The sequence below is a fragment of the Microtus oregoni genome, unplaced genomic scaffold (assembly GCF_018167655.1).
Source record: "Microtus oregoni isolate MIOR12 unplaced genomic scaffold, Mior012 000006F_ref0000085, whole genome shotgun sequence".
NCBI classification, from domain to species: domain Eukaryota; kingdom Metazoa; phylum Chordata; class Mammalia; order Rodentia; family Cricetidae; genus Microtus; species Microtus oregoni.
The window spans coordinates 23,793,485-23,817,868 of record NW_024543065.1 but is presented as its reverse complement, the minus strand read 5'-3'; the positions used below and the strand labels follow the sequence as shown (position 1 = coordinate 23,817,868).

At 44.8% G+C, this 24,384-nt stretch overlaps 1 protein-coding gene across 1 annotated transcript; it reads left to right on the top strand.

The window, feature by feature from the left end:
* The first annotated feature begins 7,694 nt into the window (after positions 1-7,694).
* Positions 7,695-11,975, top strand: Marcks (myristoylated alanine rich protein kinase C substrate). Its single transcript, XM_041653980.1, has 2 exons — positions 7,695-8,207; positions 9,890-11,975. Exons 1-2 carry the CDS (start codon positions 8,106-8,108, stop codon positions 10,730-10,732), a joined length of 945 nt encoding a protein of 314 aa, XP_041509914.1. The 5' UTR covers positions 7,695-8,105; the 3' UTR covers positions 10,733-11,975.
* The last annotated feature ends 12,409 nt before the right edge of the window (positions 11,976-24,384 follow it).

Here is a 24,384-nt window from a genome sequence, read left to right as displayed (position 1 = left end):
GAGGACACCGACTACACAACCCCAGCTCTGCAAGTGTTTACTATGTACAGCACAAGGAAGAGAGTAGCTTGGTCCCTGTTCTGTTGCTATGGGGAAATGCCATGCCCAAGGCAACTTACAGAAGAAAGCTTCTAACTGGGGACTTCTTTACACTTTCAGGGGATGGGTCCATGACCATCATAGCAGAGAACATGGCAGTGGGCGGGCAGGTGTGACAATGGAGAAGTGGATGAAAACTTAGACCCACTCCACAAGCACCAGGCAGAGAGAGGAGTTAATGACAAAAGATGTGGACTTTTTAAGCCTCAAAGCCCATCCCCAGTGATGCAGCTCCTCCAAAAAGCCCATACCTCCTAATCCTTCCCAAACAGTTTTCCCAATGGGGGGGGGGGGCAAGACTCAGTAAGCACTCAAATACACTACTCTATTGGGGCCATTCTCATTCAAACCCCCACTGAGGTGTCAGCTAGTCTGTGGGAGGGGGGTCTCTGCAGAAGAGCAACCTTAACCTCTCTCTTGTGGGGACACTAAACTTTTATTTATTGTAACAAATATGTTCTTTTAAACATGACATTATAGGGCTGGAGAGATGGCCCAGTGGTTAAGAATACTAGCTGCTCTTCTAGAGGATTGGGGCTCAATTCCCAGCACCCACATGGCAGCTCACATCTGTCTGTAACTCTAGTTCTAGGGGATCTGACACCTTCACATAGACATACATGCAGGTGAAACACCAATGCACATAAAATAAAAGAAAAAATAACATAAATCAGAATCATGGAGGAAATGCTTATTATTTATTTATTTATTATTTATTTATTTTGGTTTTTCGAGACAGGGTTTCTCTGTAGCTTTGGAGCCTGTCCTGGTACTGGCTCTTATAGTCCGGGCTGGCCCTGAACTCCCAGAGATCCTCCTGCCTCTGCCCCCGAGTGCTGAGATTAAAGATGTGCACCACAGCCTGGCAAGATTCAGCTTTTTATCATGTGAAATTCCGTCCTTCCGTTTTGGCTAGACAGTTCAGAGTAAGACGTCAGAACAATGCGAAACAAATCTAGGTAACTTTGTAAGCTGAGGAACCTGACCCTTCCAGTAAAATCTTAGGTAGTGCATGTGCATTCAGCCTCCTGTTATCTCTGAAAACAAGTTGAAAGGGAAACTGCCTCCTCTCCCTCCCAACTCACCAACTCACCTTCTCCAAACGCACACAGGGAAGATGTCCTGCCTGTTCCAGGAAGGTCAGGAGAGCTTGTTCTGAGAACTCCAACTGTAGATGAGTGTGGATTCAGAATTTCTAGAAGATTGGGTGTGGTGGCTCATGGTATGGTGACTGGCTCAAGCACTCTGAGAGCTGAGGCAGGAGGATCATGAGAGTTTGAGGCCGGGATGATCTGCACAGTGAGTTTCATACCAGCCTGGACTAGAGAATGGAACCCCTATGCCCTGCCACCAAGGAGAAAAAAATGCCAGAGTTCTGGAGAAATATTGAAAAATTACCTTGTGTCTTGTTCCCACTGGTCTAAAATACACCCTACTCTTCAATCATCTTTTCTGATATTAAAAGCCCACTAATTCAACTGGTATGCTCTTAACGGACACGGGCTCACCATGGTTTTGTAATGAATACTTATATTTCTGCAGGAGATCCAGAGTTCCAGGAACTTCTTTCTTCTTGTACATATGTTAGCCCGCTTCTTCAGATCAGGTAATCTAACTCTGAGTTTCCTAGCTGTGAAGTACTCTTCTGTGTGCGGGCCAGGGGCAGTTCATATGGTACACTGCAGCAAATCCTAAAAGTAGAGAGGTGCATGTTTCACACAGGCTTAACAACACAATAAAGCCCCTCCCTACTCTGCGCTTAGGACAATTGGTGCCACTAGGAGCTAGGTAACCCTTGATGGACAGTGTTGCACTTTCTTCCTTAGCCTGGTTAAATACCAGCTGTGAATATGTTGGTTAGATGAGGATAATGGTCCTAGTAAGCCGAACACAGACTCCAGCAGCGCGTGATGAGCACACAGTGTGTCCCTCCCTCCTTTAAACACATGTGTGTAAAATCACAAGAACCAAGCAAGGTTGAGCTCTGTACCAGCGAGGCCATTTTAGTCTGTGTTATATTCTGTGCAACTTGTATTCCGTACTTGGGTATATGTTGGGAGGGTGAAAGGCAATCTTGAAGAGTATTGTAACGGACACTCTTAGTCAATGGGAAGTTTGTGTGCAACTCAAGCAAACACTCGCTGTTTCTCCAACATCTGCCAGTGCCCCCGAATCGCAATCCCTCATCGTCCATGCCATCTAAAATACAACCAAACTTCAAATCTCTCGTTGTCTCCTTACTCTTTGTTGATATCAAGAGAAAAGAGAAACCATCACAAGGGAGTTTCTCCTCATTTTTCCACCAGCAAACTTGTACTTCTCCTCTTTGCCCCAATACTAAAAAGCACCCAGTCTCTTTCAAAAGCCAACTAGTTTCTTAGCCTGGTACAGGTCTATAATCCCAGCACTTAGGATGTGAGGCGGGAGGATCAGTAGTTAAAGATCATTTTCAGCTATATAGTAGTGAGTTCAAGACCAACCTGGACTATATGAGACCATGTCGTAAATAAATAAATAAATATGCATATATGTGTCCACACATACACATGCACACACATATATTTTTATATAGTATGTATATACAATGTATATGTTTATATATACGGTATGTGTATATATAATGCATGTGTATATCTAACATCTCCAGTCATCTCTGCTCTTGCTTTTTCAAGGATGTCATTACCCCATTCTCCACTTTGTGGTGTGTATGAACACAGGTTTTTTTCCTTTCTGGATAGACACTTTACCAACTGAGCCATCCCAGACTCATCCACAGTTTTCCTCTTGTCTTTATAACATTTTGCTTTCTTATGAAATCATTTCCAGCCCATCAAGCAAGCTCTAATATCTTTATTCAAGGTGGTAACAAAATCTGCCTTGTCTTCTAGACTCTTTGCTCAGTCAAGCTGCTCAACACACCAAGCCCTAAATATACATCTTTTCTCAGCATGCTGCAAAAACTGCTCTGGGAAGTTGGTTGTGCCAGTTTAAGCCCACGAGTCCAGCACTTGGAACACAGAGGTAAGCGGATTGCTGAGATCACAAGCACAGCTTGGATTGGACTACATAGAAGGTTCAAGGAAAGCCTCTATGAATGAGGTTTCATTTGGAAAAAAGAAAAAAAGGCAGTAACTTCTGTAATTTTTTCAGTCTTTTTTTTTTCTTTTTTGATTGCACACTACCATTTGGGAAAAGGAGCCCTTCCTCCTCCATACCCTGTCACCAAATTTCCCTAACCACTCTCTTGACTTTTTTTTTTTTTTTTGCTTGCTCTTGGGAGTTTCTTTTCTTTGTCTTTTTTTTTTCTTCAGCCTCTCCTCTTCTGCCTTTCCTCTGAAAGCAGAAGTTGCTCACAGTGATTTGTGGATCCTACCTGCTTTCTGTTGCAAGTTCTACTGACCTGGATTCTGATAACATTTGCACTTGGAATGGTCACTCATCCTTATGCACTCTTTTCAGAACTGTGTGTGTGGTGGTGTATCCCTAGGTGAGTGTGCTGTATGCATGCGTGTGTGGGGGTCCAAGACCACGTGCACAAAGATGAAGGTCAGAAGAGATGTCAGGTGTCAATCACTCAACAAAGGGTCTCTCGCTGAACCAGGAGCTAGGCTGGCAGACAGGATGTACCAGAGATCTTCCCTCAGCACTGGGTTATAGGCACACCTAGGCTTTTTACAGGGGTGCTGAGGATTTGAAGCTAGGACCTCAAGGCTGGCACAGTAAGTGCTTTCTCCTCCTAAGTCACCTCCCTAGTCCTATACTTACATTTTAAACCACCCTGACCTCCAGATTCCTGGATCTGTGCACTTGATTTCTGTGCTGCAATGTGTCCTAGCTGCTTCAAAAGATATCATACGCCCCCATGTCGGACCACAAACTCTTCTCTCTTTGGGGGCTCTTTCTGTTTGTACTTCTGCGTGCAGATCTTCACCTGGCTCAACCCTACTGCATCTTTATGCTTCCACTCTGTGCCAGGTTTGAACAATCATTCTCTAACTCTTCTGATTATGTTAAACTTTCTTACAATGCCTTGTGTTCTCCTGCAGAGCACAACCATTGGAAATGACATATTTATTTGTTGGTGACTACTGCCTATTGCTATATTAGAAGCATTTGTGTTTGCTGTGTCTTCAGGATAGGTCTTCCCCTGGCTCAATAAGATGACCTACTGAATGTAAGCTCCAGGAGACCATGGACTGTCTTTGCCTTTCTTACTTGTTTGAAGTTAAGCACCATATCACAAGGTTCTCACATACAGCATGCCCTCAAGATTATTGTGAAATGATCTCTAAAGTTTAAGTGCTAATGTTTTATGGAAAAATAACTTTGAGATCTTTTAAACATACTCGGTGTATCCTTAAAGAAGCCCACGTACAGGCTATCAACATTGTATTGCGTTTATTATTTGTTGTGTGTGACGGAGGAGGTGGTATGTGCCGCTGTGCATGCTAAGGTACAGGAGCAACTTATGAGAGTTGGTTCTCTCTACCTTCTATCTGGGTCCTAGGTTGAAACTTGGGTTTTCAGACTTGAGGGCAATCACCTTTACCTACGGTGCCACTTCGACAGCCCTTCTCCACATCTTTGAAAATTTCAGAGCAGAATAAAATGGGAACACAGAACTGGCCAATAGTGGCACACAGCTGTAAGTTGCCAGCACTTGAGAAGCTGAGCCTGTGAGTCATGAGTTCTAGACCAGCCAGGGCTGCAAAGGGTTGGAGGTCACGGTAAGACTCTGTATTGTCACACACACACACACTACATCACTCCCAAAACAGTGCAAATGAAGAATGACGGCCTGTTTTCCCCTTATTGATCTGCTACACGAGCCAGTTTCCTATTTTCAATGTATTTCTGGTTTCTTAAATCTCACTCATATAAATGAATTTGGCGATTTTTTTTTCTTTTCCTGTTTTTGAAACCTTTAACTCTGCGAGGGAGACCACCGAAATGTTGAGGAGCTCCAGGACTCTAAGACCATCAGCTCCAAAAACTTGCAGATGGTCCTTCAGGCGGGCGGGCGCTCAGCCGACTCAATGTCTTCCATTTTCCCAGCCCTGCCCCCCTCACCCATCCTTCGCCTCTCCTACACCCCATTAGGCCTAGTGGTTGCCTGAGGAGGGTGGAGTGGGGGGACAGAAAAGGGGAGCAAGATGTAGAGCTTGTTCAAACCCTCTTCCCCACCTTCTCTCCTGGGGACCACCAGCTTTCCAACTACGCTGGAAATGTACTTTCTTATCCAAAGGAAATAGCGTCTTCAGCTACAAAGTAGGGACCGCGGAGGGGGGAGACTACACGACAGCCTGCCTGTTTACACTCGTTCGCTCGCTCCCGCGCTGCTACTGGGACCGATTGGCTCCCTCGCTCCCCTGACGCTCTACGGCCACGCCCCGGCGCGGCCATCTGCTCCGCGTGGGTCCCGGGGTCTCCACCAGACCCACTCCTACCGCCCCTCCCTTCGAGCGCATCCCCGCCCCCACCGTGCCGGGCTCCGCCCCTTCCCCCTCCCGGCGCCGCGGGCTCCGAATCCTCCCCGCGGTTGCCTGGGAGACCAGCCGATACCAGGCAAATAGGCATTGGAGAAAGAAAAGGGGGGAAAGCTGCACGGCAGCCTGTTAACAAAGGAGCCATAAAAGCAGCCCCCGAATGTCTGGGAGAAAATCTGAAAGAGGACTAGCAATCACCCCAATTTAAAACCGGAGGGGAACTCAGAGGAAGGGGCAAGGTTCCCGTGGGGGTGGGGGGACAGATTGGCTTTTGAGCATTTGGGAATCTCTTGGATGGTGGCATTGGATCAGCCCAGTTGGCTTTTCAAGTTGGAACTGCTAATGAGAGAGATTCGCGTCCATCCTGACGGCTGGGGTCTCAGGCCAGGCCAGAAGGCTCCCTTACGGGTGCTAACACGTTGGTTGGCAAGATGTATTTCGACGGAATGGTCCTTGCAGCTGCTCTGTGGAATATGACTTCGGGATGGACTAATGTATCTAAAGGAACTGGACAGTTAGGAGATGGAGCTTCACGCAACGATGTTCTTCTGCTCAGTGACTGTCAAACAGCACTCGAACAAAGGGTTATTGGCTTGAACCAACTGTCCTTTTCACTCAAAGTGTGACCTATTTCCCTACAATGAACAGAAAATAAAACTGTTTGACAATTCCGAGCCAACACCAAGAGAAATGAACCATTCCCTCGACTGCGGGCCTCCATCGTTCACGATGCACGGTCACTAAATGCAAACGACAAAAGATGGTTTGGATTTTTTTCATGAGCGAAATTATGGGTGGTAGAGGAATGTTTATTAGGTTGCACCCTCTATTCCCCCTCCCCTCCAGTACATTAAATCAACGCCTTGTCTTTGACACACTAACAGCGTCTGGTGCTTCGGTGGTAAGGGGTGTAGTGACCTAGAGACACAGCGCCTCTAGCCCGAGTTAGACGTGGAGTCTCCAGGGATTTTCGTGCTGTCTCTGAACCTTGCAGGCGATTTCTTCTGAGACTCGGAATCTGTCTTTTAAAATTTCTTCGCTGCTGCCTCCGTTCCAGGAGCATACTCGCTGCTTTGCACACACACACACACACACACACACACACACACACACACACACACACGTTCAAAATGAAAGTCCCTCCGATGTTGGCAGCCGGCTTTGAAAACAACCCTGTCGGCGAGAGTAGCAGCCTCCCAACTGTAAATATGGATTATTGCATTCAAGGCGCTGTCTCGTTTTATCTCAGAGGAAATTCATTATGTCGTTTCATACAGTGATAAAACGCAAGCAGTTTCGATCGTCTGCAAATGGTCCTCACAGTGTTTGGTGGGAAAGTGATCGCTAATTGGAATAGCCAGAGAGACGCGATTTGAGGCGCTCCAAAGACCAGTCTCAAAATATTTTATTTCACGCCTGTGGGAGAGGGAAAGGAGCATGGCTTAGGCTGTTTGCTGCTTTGGCATTTCCCACATCTGGCCTACAGACCTAATTCCAACTGGAGATCTCGCTAGATGAAATTCGATATTCGTGGTTTAAATACCTTTCAGAGTGGGACGATTTAACAATTGCAGCAGTTAAAAAAAAAAACAGCCAAAAAAAAAAAACAACCCAAAAACCTTGCGCACTATCTGTGAAATCCATATGGAACGCGAAGAAAGAAAACATGCTACGCGCACACAAATCCTACCCATTGTCTTTAACACTTGCATACACACTCATACACGTAAACACACGGGAAGATGGGGGAGGGGAGAGAGTGGAGAGAGACAGACACGGATATAGACCGACAAGAGTCAATGCGAGTCAAGTTAAAGCTTTCTCCGCCCCCATCCATAAGTACCCCCTCCCGTGTTAATTGATTCCAAACAAAGCAAGCCAATCAAGAGATACATGATTATATTCAGGCAGTGGGAGACAAGAAGCACGTATTTTTTAATTGATTTATTTATTTGGAGGACATTAATTCTCGGTCTGAGGCTGATTTTCAAACCGTTTGCAAAGCGCGGCTCCATTGTTAGCCCGGAGCGCAGGCCCCGCCCCCTGCTTTGTGTGCGGCGCGCGGATTGGCCAGCGCGCGCGGGGGCCGCGTCAGCGCCCGCGAGCCCATTCATCTGTGCACTTGGGCGTTGGACCCCGCATCTTATTAGCAACCAGGGAGATTTCTCCATTTTCCTCTTGTCTACAGTGCGGCTACAAATCTGGGATTTTTTTATTACTTTTTTTTTTAAAAAAAAAACTACACTTGGGCTCCTTTTTTGTGCTCGACTTTTCCACCTTTTTCCCTCCCTCCTGCGCTGCTGCTTTTTGATCTCTTCGACTAAAATTTTTTTATCCGGAGTGTATTTAATCGGGTCTCTTCTGTCCTCCTCGCCACCCCCACCCCCTCCCTCCGGTGTGTGTGCCGCCGCCGCTGTTGCTGCTGCCGCTGCCGCTGCTGCTCGCCCCGTCGTTACACCAACCCAAGGCTCTTTGTTTCCTCTCTTGGATCTGTTGAGTTTCTTTGTTGAAGAAGCCAGAATGGGTGCCCAGTTCTCCAAGACCGCAGCAAAGGGAGAAGCCGCCGCGGAGAGGCCCGGGGAGGCGGCTGTGGCCTCGTCACCTTCCAAAGCAAATGGACAGGTAAATTCTACCTGTGGTTCTGGGCATTTCTTGGTTGTCTTTCTCTAATCTGGACGCCTCTCCCTCTCGCTGATCGCGCCCGAGGCGCATTCCGGGGAGAGGAGCGTGGCCAGACCCTAGTTTGAAAGTTGAATGGGAGACGTTAGCCTAAATTGTCAATTTTTCATAGGGAGGTTACCTCCCCAACCCCCACCTCAAAGGAATGGTTGGTTCCTAAGGATCCTGGCGAATTCTTGAGTAGAGGGGAGGAAGAGTGATAAATCGTCTAAAATGGCGTGGTTTGGAGTTAAGGCTGAACGTGACTAGCTAGGTGATCTCCCCCCCCCCCACACACACACACATACACACACCCCTTCAGGTTGCATTTGTATTTGGGGCCACAGCGGTGTTTGGGTGGTTCTGGTATTTATTGTCGAGATTGAGTCGTCTTTGAGATTTCTGGTGTGGTTGTGTGTGTGTGCGCGCGCGCGGCGCGCGTGTGTATGTGTGTGTGTGTAGGAAGGGGGGAGCCAACGCGGATGGCGGTGGAGAAAGGCAAACTGAGAAGGCTTATTGTATCCAGAGGCAGTGTGCCCTAGGTTCTTGGAAAGGTGGCTGCTTAGAGCCGGAAAGGCAGTTTTTCCAAGTGCCTTTCGATGGGTCTGATTTGTAGCTGTGTAATTACACACCCATACGACTTTTTAAATGCTAACTCTAGTGTGCTGGGAATCTTCCGTGGGTTATTAAAGACCCTTTCCTGTCGGCCAAGAGGGTGCACTTCTGGTGTTTTGGTAGTGACTGTTCGTGTGAGTGGCACCTCGGCCACCCTTGGGGACTACCCCAGTGCTGTTGCGACCCAGGGAGAGAGGGAGGGGGGAGAGAGAGAGAGAGAGAGAGAGAGAGAGAGAGAGAGAGAGAGAGAGAGATAGCCATGGTTGGGTGGGCTAAAGAGGTCGGCCATGGCTGGCTGCTTCACAAACACCAGGCACCCACCACGCCTCTTTTCCTAGAGCAAAGGCCGTGTGGCTTTCGCCTGATCTAAATCGACTCGGGGCAAGACCAGTTCTTTCAAGAGGCTTTAAAGCCGTTCAAAAATGCAAAAGGAGCTGCCCGGGCGCGCCCCGATTTGCAGAATTATGGGCGAAGGTGGGCGTGGAAGCAGGCCCGAGACTTCAGAAATAATGGGTTTCCCCCGGCCCTGCTGGTTTCAGAGCCTCGGAGAGGCCGACCAGCAGCCACCTGAGCTTTGTTTGCGGACTCCCCGGCTGCACGATCCGGGCTCGGGGGCGCCTCGGCCTGCGGGCAGGGCCCGGCAAGGCAGGGCGGGGTGGCCCCGCCCCTGAGCGCTCGTCGGCCGCCCTCGCCCGGCTCCGTGCGGTGGAGGCGCAGCGCCCCCTGCCGGTGCCGAGCCCGGGACTCGCGGCCCGAGGCCCTGGGGGCTCCGGTCCTTCGGGGCGGGAGGGATGGGTAACCTGCTGCAAACCGGGAGAGTGGCTCGCCCCGGACTCGTGGGCTCCTCTCCGAAACCCCGGGAATCTGGGCACCCGGTGTCCCTTCTCCCGCCGCGGCCAGCGGGCCACGTGCCGAGTGTGCCGTCGGGAGGCCGGGTCCCTTCCCAAGCTGGTTTTGGGTGGGCGGGGACCGCACTGCCTCGGCCGCTCCGTGTGACACTCTCGGTTTTTTTTTTTTTTTCTGCCCCGTAGGAGAATGGCCACGTCAAAGTGAACGGGGACGCGTCGCCCGCGGCTGCCGAGCCCGGCGCCAAGGAAGAACTCCAGGCCAACGGCAGCGCCCCGGCCGCCGACAAGGAGGAGCCTGCGGGCGGTGGCGCCGCGTCCCCCTCGGCGGCTGACAAAGATGAGGCGGCTGCGGCGGCCCCCGAGCCGGGTGCAGGCGCCGCCGAGAAGGAGGCCGCTGAGCCCGAGCCCGCCGAGCCTGGGTCCCCCGCCGCCGAGGCCGAGGCTGCCTCCGCCTCCTCCACGTCGTCGCCCAAGGCGGAGGACGGGGCCGCGCCGTCGCCCAGCAGCGAGACCCCGAAAAAAAAAAAGAAGCGCTTTTCCTTCAAGAAATCCTTCAAGCTGAGCGGCTTCTCCTTCAAGAAGAACAAGAAGGAGGCGGGCGAGGGCGCTGAAGCCGAGGGCGCCACCGCCGACGGCGCCAAGGACGAGGCGACAGCAGCTGCGGCGACCAGCGAGGCGGGCGCGGCCCCGGGGGAGCAGGCGGGCGGGGCGGGCGCCGAGGGCGCGGCGGGCGGAGAAGCGCGGGAGGCCGAGGCGGCGGAGGCCGAGCAGCCTGAGCAGCCCGAGCAGCCGGCGACACAGGAGCCGCCGGCCGAGGAGCCAGCGGAGGCCGCGGGGGAGAAGGCCGAGGAGCCCGCGCCCAGCGCCGCCGCCGCCACCACCGGGGGCGATGCGCCCTCTGCCGCCGGGCCCGAGCAGGAGGCGCCCGTCGAAGAAGCCGCGGCCTCCGCGGCCCCCACCGCGTCCCCGGAGCCGCAGCCCGAGTGCAGTCCGGAGGCGTCTGCTGCGCCCGCCGCGGCCGAGTAAGCGCGAGCCTCTTACGTCATCGAAGAACTTTTCCCTTCGTTTGTTTGTTGGAGTGGTGCCAGGTACTGGTTTTGGAGAACTTGTCTACAACCAGGGATTGATTTTTAAAGATGTCCTCTTTTTTTTTTTTAATTTTACATTTTTTTTTTTTTAAGCAGCAAATTTTGTTCGTTCTTTTTTTTTAGCCCCCTTTCCCACAGATCCCATCTCAGAGCATTGTTACCACCATTCCGACTGGTCGAGGACAGTGTAGACAGCTTCCTCTGCCTTCTTTCTTCTTTCTTTAATTTTTTTTTGCATCAGTATTAATGTTTTTTGCATACTTTGCATCTTTATTAAAAAAATGTAAACTTTCTTTGTCAAATCTATGGACATGCCCATATATGAAGGAGATGGGTGGGTAAAAAGGAATAGCAAATGAAGTGATAGGGGCCACTATGGGAAATTGAAGCAGTGCACAACATTGCCAAGATAATATGCCACTAGAGATGATGCTGTAAAGGCTTAGGGTTTTTTGTTTTTGTTTTTTAAAGAAAAATTATTACGATGTATTTTGTGAGGCAGGTTTACAACACTACAAGTTTTGAATAAGAAGGAAAGAGAAAAAAATAAAAACACCAATACCCAGATTTAAAAAACAAAAAGATCATAGTCTTAGGAGTTCGTCTAAAGGATAGGAACTTCTTGCTTATCTCCTGTTAGCTGTACCAGTCAGTGATTACGTAGAATTACAAGTTGTATAGGCTTTATTGTTTATTGCTGGTTATGACCTTAATAAAGTGTAATTATGTATTACCAGCAGGGTGTTTTTAACTGTGACTATTGTATAAAAACAAATCCTGATATCCTTCAGAAGCACATGAAGTTTGCAACTCTCCGCCCTGCCCATTTTTGTAAAACTTCAGTCATCTTGGACCTTTTAAACACGAATTTGAAACTCAACCAAGCTGTGATAAGTGGAATGGTTACTGTTTATACTGTGGTATGTTTTTGATTACAGCAGACAATGCTTTCTTTTCCAGTTGTCTTTGAGAATAAAAGAAAAACAAATCTTCAGATGCGATGGTTTTGTGTAGCATCTCGTCTATCTTGTTTTGTAAATACTGGAGGAGCGGTGACCAATTGGGCCTAGAGCTGGAATGTAACTTTCCTTACAGACATTGCTATTCAACTCCTGCTTAAGGTGTTCTAATTTTCTGTGAGCACACTAAAAGCAAAAAAAAATAAATGTGAATAAAATGTACAAATTTGTTGTGTTTTTTTATGTTCTGAGACTGACGTCTAGGTCTTAGGTTAACTTTTAGGAAGACCTTGCATGCCATCGAGTACATTCGGTTGTGGTTTCTGATATGACGTTTTTCAAGCTCTGAAATCATAAATCAGCGTCAGATTACGTATGTAGGGAGATCGACTGTGTCAGTTGTTACCACGCATCTGCTTTTAGTTTGCATTTAAAAGTTGACAGTTACTTTGTAGTTTTAGCATGCCAGATTAAGTCATGGAAGACGAAAGTGGTTCGACCCTAAGACTAGAATGTCTTAGGAGACTATTTCATAAACCATTTCCTTGTTATGCAGGTCCAGAAACTTAAATTGTTTGATCAATCCAAGTGGTCAGTTTAGGCTGCACATAAGTCATGAAAAGATGGCCGGACATGTTTAAATGTTGGTGGTATGTGACCTGCTAGTGTAAGACTTAGCATTTGGCTAATTTTCAAATTATTTCCTAAATGGTGTGCTACACTTTAAGAAATAGGTTTCTATATGGAAGTAATGGTGTTGAATGGACAGCATTGTCAATGTACGGGCCATCTGCATAGCTGCAAGCTGTTTTTTTTTTTTTTAAATCAATTGTCAGCATCTTGTTTTTCAAAAGGAAAAGATGCTTCTTTACATATTATTACTAGTTTTATTTTATGCTTTTTTTCCATCTCATAACTAGATATTTTTACTGGACCCTAACTGATTGAGGTTATGGCTGTTGCTATATTAAATGCAAAATAGTCCACCTGTTGTGCTGTTCTTGAGCAGGGTGGGGTTCAGGATAAAGCTGAACCACACCTGTGGTAGCACCTCAAGATTACATCGTATTAATAAAGAATAATAGCTTAGCTTTTTGATAACGCTCCTATAATTGAGATGACGGAACACATTTAATGGTTCCTTTTCTTCCTAAACACCCTCCCCACTAATGAAACCAAGTAACATTTGGAAAGAGGAAACTTGATCCTGAGTTTTGGAAGATTAAAGTCAAACCTGGTAACCAAAGGACTGATTTGTGGGTCTTTCCCACTTTAACCAACTTGTTTGAAGACTCCTAGTTGGCCAAGTATGGTGCCTGGCATGTCGTAGGACTCAACTGAAATGAGTTTTGAAAAATAACTCCTGAAGTGATAGTGAAGAATACTGTGTAGAAAAATGATTCTATATTGCTAGGTTCTTTTAACAGCTGGGGTTTATTAAGATGCATTATTTTGATTTTAATCACTGCCTAAAATACTCTGGGTGGTATTGATGGAGTGGCGGATTTTCCTCCAAGTGACTAAATGCAATTTGACATACTTTTCATCCAAAGTTTTGTACATCCTGTTGTTTTCTAATGGAATAAGATGTTACTATGGCTTTTTTGTACTACTAAAAATAGCTTTGAGATTAAGGAAAATAAATAACTCTTGTACAGTTCAGTATCGTGTTATTAAGTCTGTATTAGCAGTGTGGACAGTGACATTTCTGTGGTCATAAAACACTCTGGATTATAGTCATCATTTGATCCGATTCCTATTGCTTGTAAAATAAAGTTTTACCAACTGATATAATCAAGCCTGCTATTTAGGGTGTTTTACAAATTCTATTTTTAATTCAGATTTAGAGGGAAAAAAAATCAAAAGTTAAAGGTGTTTAGGATTTTAGAAGAGACATGCTTGATACTGTAATTAGAATGGAAACCTTATCCGTTGAGTTATTGAACAAGTCAAACTTAACAAGTCATTCCTGTTTTTTTTCACATACGGATATAAATTTAACAACCTTGCTGATCAGGTGAAGGCATTAGGGCGCGGTGCTTTCTGAAGCGTGTTAGTTTGGTTTCCTGATGGGACTCGGGTTGGTCTTGAACTGACAACACTCCTGCCTGGGCTGGGATTACGTCAGGTACCACCACCATGCGCAGCTGAACTCACTTTAAATAGGTCCCTTAGGAGTTGGTGCAAGTGCGGTGTATAGTTAGAAACAGCTGTACTTAACCTTGACGATGTAACGATTGGCGGTTATAGTCGCCCGTTTTAATCATTCTCTACAAATTGAACATCTCGACTTCCCAGCCAAGTGATGGAACTCAAAGCCGTTTGTAGCAAACAGAACTTAAATCCAACGGATCTTTCAGTTCCAGGAATTTCAGTTGGAGTACTTGAAATGATGCCCAAGAACGTTATTCTGAAAACCAGAAGTAGAGAGACTATGCGTGAATTTCCACAGACTTGATTTAGTCTTTGTTTTTTAATGCTTAAAAATAGAAGCCTCAAATAAGGGTGTAATTGATTAAACCAATGGGGTTATCTTTTTCCCCTTGCATTTTTTTTCTAGTCACTCTAGTGACAGGAAAAGCATGAACCATAGAATCAGCTCTCACTTCTCCATGTTTTGGGGGGTCTTTCTTGTTTTAGTTGTAGGGACGTCAGAGCAAAACTGGAGCCATTTTTTTTTCTTTTGTCTTCAGTTTCTTTAACACTAAGAGCCTTTTTGAAATTGTCTTCATTGTTTGTAGCTCTGGATTTTGTAATCCGAATGGTAATTCCTAGTTTGATCCGCTACTGAACTAGGTGACAGTGACTGTCTCCCTGCACAGTGGAAGAGTTAACATCGTTTTGGAAACTGTTTTAGATCATAGCCATTTTTATGAAGAAGTTTAAAAAAACATTTTGAATTTTAAAAGCCTCTAACAAATGAGTAAGTTCTGGGATCCCCAAAGCAGAATCTCGTTTTTGTTTTGGGGGTCTTTTTTGTTTGTTTTGTTTTTAGTTTTTGTTGTTGTTGTTTTCTATTTTTCAAGACAAGGTTTATCTGTGTAGCCCTGATGGTCTTAGAACTTGCACTGTCAACCAAGATGGCCTCAAACTGACCAAGATCCATCACCTCCCAACTGCTGGGATTAGAGGCTTATACCATCTCTACCCGGCTCATTTGCATATCTTATCTGTGGTTCATTTTAGAGAAGTATTTACACTCTATGAACTTTCTGACCCTGTATTGGAAATGTGAAAAAACACCCTTTTACACATGTTTACTGCGTCCTCAATATTCATTATGGAATTTGGAGGAAATTACAGGTTCTAACTCTACATTACAACAAAAACAGCTCTCAAGTATCACAATAGGAACATTCCATGGAATCATTTTTTTTTTCTGTCCTTGAGGGGCTAAGTACACAGCAAAATGGCACGGTATGTTCCTGGATATACAAGGGAAAGATGTAAAATCATCTTTATAGTAGAGCATTTCAGTCTGAAGGATTCTGTTGGAAGACCATGTTGCCGAGGCCACTAAATTAGCGTTTGTGTTAGCTACACCGTATAATGCCCTGCCATGTTGAGCATGTTCATGAGTCCACCAGCCTCAGCAGGCCTTGCTACCGACTGACTCTTCCACCTACTTCTATTATTTTGCTAGAGCTCTGTACCTTCCAAGCTGGACTGCAGGAATACCTCCACCTCGGACTTTTGACTCTAGTTGAAGGGAAGTAGAACCTTGCTTGTGTACCACTCTTCCTCACACGTCCTTCCTCCTGCTCACTCCTCCCAAACGGAAATGCAGGCTCCACAGTGTCCTAGTGTGAAACAAAGTGCCTAAGCCATGGCATTTACAGCGACAACTGTGATTTCCTCTGAGGGTCTAGGAGCAGTGACTTTACATGGTGAAGATTATTTGCTGGAGACAATCAGAAGGAAAGCAACTGAGAATGTGACTCAAATGCTCTCTTCTTTCTCCTGTCTTACCTGTTTTCCGCCCCACCTTTCTGTTTGAGATGAGGATTTCTCTCTGTAGACTAGCTTAGTTTCAGGCCCACAGCAGGCTCCTGAACGCTCTTTTCTCCATTTTAATGCCTTAAGCTTGTTTCTGGAACAGACATTATTTATTTATTTTTGCATTTTCAAGGCAGTGTTTCTCTGTGTAGCCCTGGCTGTCCTGGAACTCACTTTGTAGATCAGGCTGGCCTCAAATTCAGAGATACTCCTTGCCTCCTGAGTTCTGGGATTAAAGGCGAGTGCCACCAATGCCCAGATAAAAAGGGACACTTTTATTCCAGGATATCTAAGCAGTTCCCAACGTTTCCACGGATGGTCTTAGAAAGTAGCTTAGAAGCATACAGAAGAGGAGCTAACCTGGAGAGTTTAAGGTTTCCTGTTCTTCAGGTTTAGAACAGTTGTTCTGCCAAGTAAGAAGTTAACCATAGTGTACCAGGGTTCTGCAGGCACAGACTCAGCAAACTGGGTTTTACATAATTTGGAAAATGTTTATATTTGGAACATGTGCAGAGATTTTTCTTTATTCCTTAAATAATGCAGTGTAACAAAGCATTTATACTGTACCAGGTATTGCATGTAATTTGGAGAGAATTTCTTCGGGGGATGTGTGTGTGTGTGTGTGTGTGTGTGTGTGTGTGTGTGTGTGTGTGTGATGTGTGGAGTGGGGCAACTCATGTATAAAATTAGTTAGCCTTATTATTATTATTTTTGTTTGAGTGTGCGATGTGATGTGGAGAATCTTTCATGATGTAATTTAAATGATAAATGAAAATAAATGTGTGGCATTTCTCTCACCCTTTAATTACTGTGAGTCTAATTATATTTAAATGTTAGCCAAATCCATCAGCATCATACCTTCTTGTGTGTGCTGAGGAAAATGGAATGTACGAGCCTGGGGAACAATCTCTAGCCACTGGGCACCTATGTGTTAGGGTGAGGCAGCATACTTGTTGCTCAACAGGCAGTGCTGCAAATTTTTGCCATGAAAGTGTGGTGACAGTGTTTGAAAAGACGGAGAACGTTCTAGAGCCTGGTGTCTTCTATAGCAGGATTAGCTGGTGGTGCTGTGTAAAGAAGTTTGGGATGGTTGAGCTTAAGTGATCATGAGATTATGTATTTCTTTCTAAATAAGATTCCAATGGGAGTATCATATTTTAATGTTTTTAATAAAGTGCTGAGCACTGAATGAGGCAGTAGATAGTTTAAGGTAACATTTAGAAGGAATTCAAGACATCTGGTAAGCTTATAAAGAAATAAACTTGTGGAATTAATCAGGCTATATTATAAAATATTATTAGGTGGAAAATTAATATTGTATCCTTTTCCTCTCGTCTTTGAGACATTTAGTTCATTAAGTTACGACAGTGCAGAAATATGTTATATGCCTGCTGATGTTTTAAGATTTTTGTTACATTTAATTTACTTGTATGCACGTGTGGAACACATGTCTGGTGGGCCATGTGTGTGGAGGGCAGAGGACAGCATGTGGAACACATGACTGGTGGGCCATGTGTGTGGAGGGCAGAGGACAGCATATGGGGATCATTTTTCTCCTTCATGTATGTCTTGGGGCTAGAACGCAGGTTACCCCAAAGTGCCTTTGCCTCGGAGTCATCTCGCTGGCCCACCTCTTGGCTATTTTCAGAGGTATAAGTTACTGTCAAGACTGGTTTTCATTGCTGGAGATATGGCCTTGGTCATGTAGGGAGGAACTGTAAGTAGTGTGTACAAATTTCATTTGTAAACATATAAATAAATGAGGCCTATGACTTCTCAATGACATTATGAATATTAAAATCTCTAGGAAAAATTTTCTCCTATATCCAGTTTTGTTACTTTCCCCATTTTCTAGTCTTGTCTTTGAGAACTTCTTTAAAATTCTACAGAGCTTGGTATGGTGGCTCAGCCCTGCAATCCTATCGCAGTGAATTGGAGGCCATTCTGTACTACATAGTTAAACTCAATCACAAGACAACAACAACAAAATAAATAAACATATAAATTTTTATAAGAGCAATAGTTGACAGCAGGGGATAGTTCAGTGACAAAATGCCTCCCTTGCATATGTGAGGCCCTGGCTCTGAGTTCAGTCTCAAGTACTACCAAAGGAGAGAGAGAGAGAGAGAGAGAGAGAGAGAGAGAGAGGAGGAGAGGGAGGGACACACAGACTGCACCACAGTTGAAAGAGATTCAGATTTAGTTAAAGGAGCAATTTTTAACCAACATTTGATTCTCTGGTGTTATTTATATGAATATCATTAGTTAGATTTTTAAGATGTTTTTTAAAAGACATTGTCTCGTGTATTCCATGCTGATCTTGAACTTGGAATATAGCTGTTACAGAGGAATTCTTGGTTGCTTTTTACATTCTTATTCTCAGTCTCATTAATAAAAGAATTTGAAAACAGAATCAGAGGACGAATTTATGACTGAGAGAGAGAAACATCAGAGCGAGCAAGCTGCAATCCGGGTAGTCACCGGTTGGGGCGACAGAAAGTCACGCCTTTTGAGATGGAGTTCACAGAAGCTGGCAAGTTTCTTCACAAGCAGCTGTGTAGTGGAAGGGGACGGCTTCTGGGAAAGGAAGAGGAAACATGTTCAATCCTTTGGTCAGTACCTGAAAGGGAGCTGAAAAGAAGGAAAAGAAGAATATGCTCAATGCTGGACCACAGATCTGCATTCAGAGGGCCCAGATATTCCAGGTTCCTGTGTCCACTGACATCTATTAGAAATAAGAAAAGACAGCTTGTTGAGAAAGGAAAAGCAGTCGGGACAGTAGGGCAAGTGAGCTGAGGAAGTAGGCTTCAGAAGTGTGGGGCCAGGAGGAGTAGGACCCTTTCTTTCTAGGACATTTACAGAGCCCCAGCCCTTCTCACAGTTCCAGGGTCAGCACTCTCCTTGTTCATTGCATGAGGCCAGGCAAGAAAGGACTCCTGCCTGTCTCGACACCGCTGCAGCCTCCTTCCCTGTGTTAATCTCATAGTTTAACCTTCGGTCCCTACTCTACTGCCACAGAGTCAAGGACCATGCCAACATACACCTATGCCCACCTCCCAAATGCTGAGCTTAGTAGTGTGTGCCCCCAAACCTGCTTTATGCAGTGCTCAAAACTGAACCAAACACTATGTATGCTAGACAAACACTATACCAACTCAGATACATCCTGAGCTCTTTAATTTGATTTTTTGCCATTGATTTCTATGCTATAAATAGAAATAGTTACCACTGTGTATATCTGATGAATAACAAAAAGAAAAAGTGGGCAGAATAAAGATTAATTTAGGCCTAAGACACTCTACTCTGCCACACTTCTTGACCTTCTAGCTCCTTCCAGGCCCAGAATACAAGACCCTCGCTTCTCAGTCTCCCCAAAGCCTATAGCAGACAAGTAAGGGTCTCGTCAGTCGGTGAACTCTGACACACTTTCTGTCATTCTCTGCTCCCTTCATAAACCAGTAAGAAGTCCTAGACCTAAATGCCCTTCCACTATCTCCCTATCTCAAGGTTTCAACAAGAAAGTCATCTCCAGCCATCAGTCACTTATGAAAATAGAACTCAATAAAGAAATAGAATTATTGAAAACCAAATTGCAATTATGCTGGAAATAAAAAAAAAATAATAAGCCAAATAAAAGTCTCAGTGAATTGGGCAGTGGTGGCGCACGCCTTTAATCCCAGTACTCGGGAGGCAGAGGCAGGCAGATCTCTGTGAGTTCGAGGCCAGCCTGGTCTACAAGAGCTATTTCCAGAACAGGCTCCAAAACCACAGAGAAACCCTGTCTCAAAAAAAACCAAAAAAAAAAAAAAGTCTCAGTGAAAAGTCTTACCAACAGAATGGATCCTGTTTGAAAACAGAGACAGGTATGGAAGATACAATAGAGGATCACTCAATAAAAGTCAAGAGAAAACAATTTAAAATACATGAACCTAACCAGAGAGAGACTGGGATATCATGGAAAGACCTAAACTTTGGGATAGAGTCATAGGAGAAGGAGAAGAACACCACACCAAAGACATAAACTGTATCTTCGGTAAAGCCTTAGAAGAAAAGTATTAATACCTAGAGAGTTTATTGGCATTTGGGTACAGGAGACCTACAAAACTCCTCTCCATTGTATATTACAGCTGACACATTAAAAACACAGAATAAAGAAAGGATATTAAAAGTTGCAGGAAAGGTCATGTCACTTATGAATGCAAGCCCACAAGAATAATACCTGATAATTTAACAGAAAGTTTTAAAGCCAGAAGGGCCTAAAAAGATGTATTCCCAGTTCTAAAAGACCACAACTGTTAACCTAGACAATTATACCTAGCAAAACTATCTATTAAAATTGAAGAAGAGCTGGGTGTGGTGGTGGACATCTTTAGTCCCAGCACTTGGGAGGCAGAGGCAAGTAGATCTCTGTGAGTTCGAGACCAGCTTGATCTACAGAGCAAGTGCCAGGAGAGCCAGAGCCATTACATAGAAAAAAACCTGCTTTGGGGGGAAAAAAGCAAAAAATAAAGTAAAATAAAAACTTTCCAAGAAAAACAAATTATAGAAATATATAACTGCTAAGTAAATTCTATGGAGGATACTGAAAGAAATACTTCCATGTGAATACAAGGATAAGAACACCAAAAAGGTTACAGTAGGATCATAGGGAGTGACACTATTAGGAAGTATGACCTTGTTGGAATAGGTGTGGCCTTTTAGGAGGAAATGTGTCACTGGGGGTGGGCTTTGAGGTGGCAGATGATGAGCCTGGCCAATGTGTCACTATCTCTTCCTGCTGCCTGAGGATCCAGGTGTAGAACTCTCAGCTCCTTCTCCAGCACCATGTCTTCCTGCACACCACCATGCTTTCTGCCATGATAATAATGGACTAAACCTCTGAAACCATAAGCCAGCCCCAATGAAAGGTTTTCCTTTACAAGAGCTGCCTTGGTTATAGTGTCTCTTCACAGCAATAAAACCCTAACCAAGATGCAGGGAATAAACAAGCCAGCCCGAGCAGGTAATCCCAAGATGTCAAAGGAAACACAAATCCCTTCCTGATAAAAGTGCCTGAAAATCTAAGGAAATCGGACATATGCAACCGTAACAAAGGCAATGTACTGCAAGCCCAAGGCCCTTGTCACATGTAGAGAAAAATGAGAATTTCCACTAAGATCAGGAACATGACAAGGCTCTTCGCTCTCTTTTTACCAGTTCAACATAGCACTTGATGCTAGAGCAGTAAGATAAGAGGAGGTAAAGGGGATGCAACAGTAAATTGTCCTAGGATTTCTATGACTGTAACAAAACATGATGAAGAGCAGGTTTGTGGAGGATAGTGTTTATTTTAGCTTAAAGTTTACAATCCATCAGCCATGGAAGTCAGGGCAAGAACTCAAGGCAGGAACCTGTGATGGGAACTGCTTCAGAGACCATGGAGGAGCGCTGCTTACTAGCTCCATCCCACCTGTTTGCTTACAACATCGAGGACCACCTGCCCAGGGATGGTACCACCCACAATGAGCTTGGCGCTCCTACGTCAATCATTGATCAAGAAAATGGAGCCCCACAGGCTCGTCCACAGGCCATTGTGATGAAGGCATATTCTCTGTTGAGGTTCTTTCTTCTCAGATGACTCTAGCTTGAGTCTCCTGTACCTTAAAAGACCTTCAATGCTTCACCATTAAACTGATACAGCTGATGAATACATTCGGGAAAGTAACTAAATTAACATACACAAATCAGAACCCTTACTGTATACCAAAGTCAAACACATGGAGGAAGAAATCAGGAAAACAATCTCATTCGTGATGGCCTCAAAAAAAAAAAAAAAAAAACTGAAAATAAATCTGACCAAGGAAATGGAAAAGAAGAACAGCAAAGGCTTTGAGACCCAAAAGAAGAAACTGAGGAAGGAGTCAGATGTCTTCGTTTGCGCTATATTGTTGTGATACAGACCATGACCAAAAGCAACTTGAGTAGGAACAATTTGTTTCACCTCGAGGTTTACAGTTTGTCATGGGCAAGTCAGGGCAGGAGCTCAGGGCAGGAACTGAAGCAGAGACTATGGAAGGTGTACTGCTTACCTACGTGTGTATTTGTTTGGTTTAGCTTGTGGCAAATTGAAAAGAAAATTAATCAAAACAATTGACCCCCTAGTCATCTTGACACACTAATGTAATAACTTTTAAATGATAGTCTAACCTTTCTTGTTTATCCCCAAAATCTCATATTAATATCAATATCACACTATAAAACATTTCAAGGTTTAAATGTCCAAAGGTCTTTAGAAGTTTCAACACTTTAAAAGTACAGTGTCTTTAAAATATTCAAAGTCTCTCAATTATGGGCTACTGTAAAATAAAAATAAGTTAAATATTTTCCTACTCCAAGAGGGAAGAACCAGGGCACAGTCACAAACAAAACAAAGGAAAACCAAACTCCAACAATACAAATAGTTTGCTGTCTCATGTGGAATTCATGATCTGAGCTCCAAAGGGCCCAGGCAGCTCTGCTTCTCCTGTTTTGCCATTCGCGGTCTACACACAGACACACAGAGTGGGCAAGAGGAGAGGAGACAACAGGAGAGCAGAGGAGAGGGGAGGAGAGGAAGGGAGAGGAGAGGAGAGGACAGGAGAGGAGTACAGAGCAGAGGAGAGGAGGGGAGAGAAGAGGAGGGCAGAGGAGAGGGGAGGACAGCAGAGGAGAGGGGAGGACAGCAGAGGAGAGGGGAGGACAGCAGAACAGAGGGGAGGGGAGGAGAGGGAAGAGGAAATAATGGAACAGGAAGGGCTAAATGGGGTGGCACACGGAAGAGCAAGTACTTCTATGGTGAGAACAGAAAATGTGCTGGCCAGTCTTATGTCAACTTGATGCAAGTTAGAGTTATCTGAAATGAGGAAACCTCATATGAGAAAAAGCTTCCATAAGATCTGGCTGTAAGGCATTTTTTTTAAAATTAGGCATTGATGGAGGAGGGCCCAGCCCATTATAGGTGGTACCATCCCTGACTGACGGTCCTGGCTTCTATAAGAAAGCAGGCTTAGTAAACCATGAGAAGCAAGCCAATAAGGAGTACCTCTCCAGTAGGTAATACCTTGCCTGCCCAAGAAGTTCTTCTTTTAAATTGAGGAGCATTGTAATAAAGTTTTAGCTTTACTAGATATCATTTCAAATAGATGGTTACATATTTTCTAAAGGAATGTAACCAGATGTTAGGTAGCATATTCAAGAAATACGCTTATACCATGAAGGAAAATACCTTCTCTTAATGTTCAAGTGCTATGAGAAAGGCGTACATTTTAAGTTAGTAAAATAAACCAATAAACCTGGTGTATACTTGGTGTAAACCTGGTGTATACTTGGTGTAAACCTGGTGTATACAGTCCTTCTGTATATGTGTTGCTTTTATTGGTTAATGAATAAAGAAGCTCCTTTGGTCTGTGATAGGGCAGAATAGAGCTAGGCAGGGAAAACTAAAGTGAATGCTGGGAGAAAGATGGAAGAGTCAGAGAGAAGCCACCACCAGAAACAGACATGCTAGAATTTGCCAGTAAGCCACAACCATGTGGCAATACACAGATTAAGAGAAATGGGTTAATCAAAGATAAAAGAGCTATCTAGCAATACATTTAAGTGATTGGTCAAGCAGTGATTTAAATAATATAGTTTCTGTGTGATTATTTCATGGTCTGGGCTGCTGGGAATAAACAAGCAAACACTCTGCCAACGTAAACCTTTTGGGGGAAAATTTTACTATAGGATTTTGAGAAACATAAGAGAAAGATGGTATACAAACCCTTCTTATACTGGAAAGATGGGTGAGGGGCTTATTTGAAGGGCATTAAACAAAATTATTAATGAGTGAAAAAGGAAATAAAAAGAGACCATGATTTCTCCTAAGGGATTGAGATTTTTATTTTAGATATTTGAGGGGGGGCACAGGCAGAGGCAGAGGCCTCTGGAGAGTCCAGAGTGAATATGATCAGCAGTCTGAACCTGCCCGTGTGAGGAGAGGGGGAAGGGAGAGGAGAAAACAAGGAGACCAGGACACCAAAAGTTCTGTGTAGCTAAATTGGCTGGGTTATATAGGGAAGAGCAGCTGGAGGAACAGCAGCCCGTCTCAGCAGAAGCTGGTGCCCAGTGTCGACTTTGATGTGTCAGAGAGGCACCTCGGCTGTTTGTCTAAGACCCAAAGATTACTGTTTAGAGCATCTATTGCTTTTTTTTCTCCAGTAGAAGTGACTATGAATTGTAAGGAGCGAGCCTGCATCCCTTACACTTTCGTCTTCATCTCACTTTATGGTCATCCCTCAATATCCTCTCGCTAATGCAAAGCATCAGTCATGAAACATGGAAGGGGAAGACAACTCTCGAGTGCATGCATGCTTGCAAGTGGTGATTGCTCTTTCAATTAAAAATGTTTGTCACTTGGAATTGTGAAGCACGAAGAGACCAGTGGTGGTAAAGTTTTGCTCTTCAGGCAACTCTGAAAGTGATCTACAGGAACAGGAAGTGGGAGCTGAGAAACAAGAGGTAAAGGTGGGAATTAAGGCAGGAACATTCCTTGGGAGAAGAGAAAGAGCAAAAAGCAAGCGGATTACTGTCCTTTTCCACAGTTTACATATATTTGTTTCTGGATGTTTAAATCAGA

Coding starts and splice junctions, on each gene's coding strand:
- Marcks (XM_041653980.1), top strand. CDS start 8,106: ATGGGTGCCCAGTTCTCCAAGACCGCAGCAAAGGGAGAAGCCGCCGCG. Junction 8,208..9,889: donor CTTCCAAAGCAAATGGACAG/GTAAATTCTACC, acceptor TCTGCCCCGTAG/GAGAATGGCCACGTCAAAGT.